General features: G+C 39.7%; 1 protein-coding gene across 1 annotated transcript in view; it reads left to right on the forward strand.

Moving 5' to 3' along the window:
- The first annotated feature begins 2,553 nt into the window (after positions 1-2,553).
- LOC138059092 (HSPB1-associated protein 1 homolog) overlaps positions 2,554-5,000 on the forward strand; it is a 17,467-nt gene continuing 15,020 nt past the window's right edge. Inside the window, exon 1 of the mRNA XM_068904606.1 lies at positions 2,554-2,963. Coding sequence (XP_068760707.1) covers positions 2,641-2,963 — 323 coding nt within the window. The 5' untranslated portion in view covers positions 2,554-2,640. The remainder of the gene's footprint in view (positions 2,964-5,000) is intronic.

A 5,000-nucleotide genomic window follows, 5' to 3' on the forward strand; every position in this document is an offset into this window, starting at 1 on the left:
TTTCCATGACGACAGGGAGGCGCCGACGCGCACAGCTTGTGTTCGGTTTGTAAGGAAGGAGCGAATCCAAAAAAAAAACAAAGTTTGATCGATGTTAAAGGATCTGAGCTCATCTAGTAATATGGAATGGTCAGTAAAATCTGCAAACAATATCTGGACAGAGCAGTCTCCTGAATCAATAGCTTCGTGTATAGCTTGCATTAAACAAATCAATGCGTGTACTGTAGAGTACCTATCACACACCTGTCGCAAGAGTCTTTTGTTTGTAAATCATTCTAGTAATTTTGCCAGACAGCTAGTAAGTGCAATTGGTCTCAAGTCTGATTAAAAGTTTTGAGGGGGAGGAGCAAACTTTAGGGACTGGTGAGATAATTGACTGTTTTAAAGTGTCAGGTACAAACCCCTCTCACACTGATTGATTTTAAATATATTGAATTAGTGGCGCTAGTTCAGGTGCGAATTTCTTTAACAATTTATTCGATATTCCATCTGGTCCCACCGCTTTATGTCTAAACAATTTGTGCAAGTCGGATGAAACTTGTTCTAACGAAACAAGTAAATCCGATGGAATAACGTTAGGCGGGGTTTGGGCTGGCATCAAGGGTTCAAACTCCTGAAAAAAACATTAATTTGAGTAGCCAGCTCCGCAGGACTAGTGATGAGGTCACTCAGGAATTGATGGTGCCATTCCTGTTTACCAGAGGTGTCCTGTCCGGTCAGAGATTTGATGTCTTGCCACCATTTCTTGAGGTTAGTTTCAGCCAGACAGTTTACTTTGTTGTTACAATAAGAGCGCTTCGCTTTTAATAGCGCCATGGACTCTATTCCACCAGAGATTATAGACTGGTGAATCCTTCCCATATTTAATAAATGCTGCTTGTCGCTTTACAATCATAGATTTCAATTTCACTGTGATCGGAGGTTTATTATATACATGAGATTTTACTGTTCTCCATGGAAAAAAGGTTTCAATAGCCGAGCTAAGGTCCTGAGAGAATAACTCAAACTTCGAAGCACATGAAGGGGCATTATAAACTTCGGACGAATCCTTAGTTGTAATCCAGGATCCAAACACTCTCCAGTTGTTCGAGCGGTGCTGCCTTCTGTGAACTTTTTGTATAGAATCATGTTGAGGTGGATGTTTGACAGTAGAGCGCGCTAGGACGGTGTAGTGGTCCGATGAGCCAAGCTTGGGTAGCCTCTGAAGATGGAAGTGTGGGGTCTATTAGTAAAGAACCAATCAAGTATCCCAGAGTCTCCTGTGTTGAATTGAACTATCTACTCGATAATAAAGGCTTTCACTTCACTTCACTTCACTCTTTAGGTGATTAGGTCTAGAAATAGAGTCAGAGCGCAGGCCGGTTGAAGTCGGATTAAAATCGCCGGTTAAGATAACCCTTGCGTTTGAATGCTTCGAAAGATACGAATCCATATTCCTCTGTATATGATCACGAAGAGTCACATTTTCCGCTTCACGGTTATCAAACGCCAACAAACAATATTAAACGCCTCAAAAGGTCGGTTACCAAACTTCACCACAAAGTTAAACATTTTAAAATCAAAGCTTAGGCCCAATTTATTTCTAGACTTAACTATTAGAGTGTAGTTTGAAGTGCCAGTCCTCTACCCATATAAACCATGTGAGCGTTAGCCCTACTAATGGGAATGGGCCCACACAAGGACAGAGAAAAAACTCTGACTAGGGTGGGGATTGAACCCACGACCTTCGGGTGAGATCACCGCTGCTCTACCGACTGAGCTACACGGTCAGAAGGGAAGCAAATTGTGGGAATTTAAGATCTCAATGTCACGGCAATGAATACGTACAAGTACAAGGAAGGGTTACCTTTAGCTTAGTGCTCATTATTCTTCAGCAGCGATATTATAAATAAATCATTTTTTTAGAGCTAGAGCGACTTCTTGATCTCCAGCCTTCAGTCTTGATCTCGAGTCCTAGCTCGAGTCCTGGTTCGAATCCTGACTCGGTATTTAGGTATCCTCAGTTGATATGGAAGTAAAGAAATAATTGAAAGCAGAGGGTAACAAATTATGATAATGTATATTTAAACATTTAAAAGATACAATTCACATAATATATAAGATGAGAGAAATTTCATAATATACAAATATTTGAAAAAAAAGGGGAAGCATGATCATTAGACGAAAGATTATAGGGCGAGGATCACTGCTCCATGAACATGAAGCAATTGTCTCTTGTAGACACATGAAAAATTCAGGGGGCTTCAATGCAACGGGATTCGAATCCATGACCTCTGCGATGCCGGTGTACTAGACCACTTTCATAAATGGCGACCTCCTTTATGTTCTTTTGTATTCATCTTAATTAGACCTACTTCACTCATTTTGAAACAAATATTCTTTTGAAACTTGCTCGTCGTAGCGAGGCTAGAGAGGATTATTACTGCATTAAAACAAAAGAATATTTTATTTGGCCGCTATTATGAAAGAGGTCTATGCTCTACCAACCGAGCTATGAAGCAGAATACTTCGGAGCAGGTCAATTTATTGGGCTCATTTGTTCCGGCGAAGGCTCGATGAATGAAATGAACTTATGGACCGGGTCCATGATGGGATGCCTGTGGATCGGATGCACAGGATTCCCACAGTGTATTGAATGCCATGATGGCAAATGCTGCTCATCCAAAGGAAACCGAGTCAACGAATGATAGAGAATACCTCAGTGAATGGCCTCCAACGAACGATAGTTGTGAATTGGAAAGATGTGTCGAAAAGAAGCGACCGAGATTTGATCGAGACGAACCAGCTGGATTAAAAGAAGGCCGTGAGAGTTCACGCGAGGACGATCCAGATGAGCTCGTTTTGTGGGCCCGGCCTGCTCTGGCAAGATGGTGGAGGAGAAGACAGAAAGAAAGGAACATATCCGAGTTTACAAGGTTACCAAAGTCAAACAATCCAAACACACTGCTTAAATTTGTTGCCTGGTAGGTATAAGTGCTGAGGCAAGAGTCCCGACCCAGTCCTCTTCTTGAATAAACAAAATAATTAACAATTAGACCCGTAGCCATTGCGGGCTACGGGTCAATAGCCCATGAGGCGAAGCCGAATGGACTATTGACCCGTGGCCCTTGAGGGCGAAGGATCTAATTGTTTTAGTATCATCCAACTAGTCGGACTGAAAAGGCAATGGTAAAGTTTGCAAATGCAAGTTGAAAATATATTGATTTGGGAATAAAAGGAAAGAAAGCGTCACGCTTTTCGCTACTTGAGGACAATTACTAATAGTCCTCTAGTAGCGTAGCTAATCAAAATGCAGTATTTGCATTAGTCCACTAGTTGGGTGATACTAATATTTGTTAGTATAACAAATTTTAGTGTAAGTCTTAGCTAGTTTTTACTAGTATAATGTTTTTGATATGTTATATGTTGATGTTGGGCATGTTTATGTGGAATAAATATAAATTAAATATATAAAACTTATTGGTCTTTAAATATTTAAACATCTTAGCTTATACATAAAACTTGCTACAAAATATAAACTTGTCATGCTGTATATAAAACATGTTTGAAAATATAAAACTTGTCACGCCATATATAAAACTTTTTTGAAAATATAAAACTTGTCACGCTATATTAAAACTTGTTGCAATAAAACTTGTCACACCATATACATTCTTTTGTATAAAATGTAACTTGTCACGCAATACGTCCATTGGAACCACTACCTCGCCAAAGGGCGAGACCGAGGTGATGAACTTGAGTTTCCTGGATTATAAGCTCTATAAAGTTGCGTGTATCGTTTTGACAAATAACTCAATAACGCTGTAGTACACATGCTTGAGAAGTGGTGAGGTGATTTACGAATTGTCTCCTACAACATTCCAAGTCTTTGGCTTATTTCATTGAATGGTTTCAATTTTTGTTGGGTGACAGTGAAAATGATCTATCGACTGAGTTAATGTGCCTATCAAATCGAAACTTTAACATCCCCCCTCCCCGCCAGGCAAACCCCAGGCATTTGACTATCTTCTGTGCCCAGGGAGTGCGGAATTTGACCTTTGCCTGCATGGGGTGGGGAAAATTGAACAGGAAGAGTCAGGTTTTAAATGATTTTTTTTTTTCGGGCGCCAAAGTCACTAACAGCCATAAAACACGTGTTTGGACAAGATGCCAGAGTGTAAAGGAAGAGATAATTATAGCATTTGTGAGCTATTGGCTTACAAAAAAGGTCTTCAAAAGTTGGGGACAGACAGACAAATCCGACGACTGGGTAGGGCATTTGAACACTATTTTGGCCCGAGGGGGCGGGAATTTAAACAATCCAATCTTCAATTTAAAAGTTATTACATTGTTATTATTATTATTATTATTATTATTATTATTATTATTATTATTATTACTATAGATCTGTGAATTATGAATTGCTGGACGAGGGAACAAGGCCGATGTAATTTTGTGTGCGTAACATTCTTATTTTCTTAGAATCCTGGGAATGAGGGAATATCGTTGATGGTGTCACTCTTAAGAATATCTTCAGTACTAGTGGTGTAAATTTACAGTCTGTGGTAGACCTGTAGTCTGCAAATTTTGCACCCCACTGATGTGCAGCCTGTAAGGTGACTCTGGCAGCTACTATGCATCCATATTTGATCTCACCCACAGGCACCCAACCCATGCATGAATATATGGAAGGACAGACAACACAACGCAGGGGTAAAAACACCTAATTCTGAGTTCAACCATAGTACTGAGTCACTCAACATTGGTAGAACCTACGGCCCTGTCTGTAGGTCCCAATGGTGCATTCTTTTATAGAACGATATTCAATGGCTTACTTCTATCCTCTTGGAATTAAAAGAATCAGTGAAATGTCATGGGTATATTTTTATAAGATAATATTGTTTTCAAAATAGTTTTAAAAGTAATAGCCTATTATCAGGTCTGGTTATGTTCTGCCAAAAACATGTGTGGGTTGAGTTTGTTGGTTCTCTTCTCTGTACCGAGAGGTTTTTCTCCAGGTA

The sequence above is a fragment of the Montipora capricornis genome, chromosome 8 (assembly GCF_036669925.1).
Source record: "Montipora capricornis isolate CH-2021 chromosome 8, ASM3666992v2, whole genome shotgun sequence".
Taxonomy (NCBI): Eukaryota; Metazoa; Cnidaria; class Anthozoa; order Scleractinia; family Acroporidae; genus Montipora; species Montipora capricornis.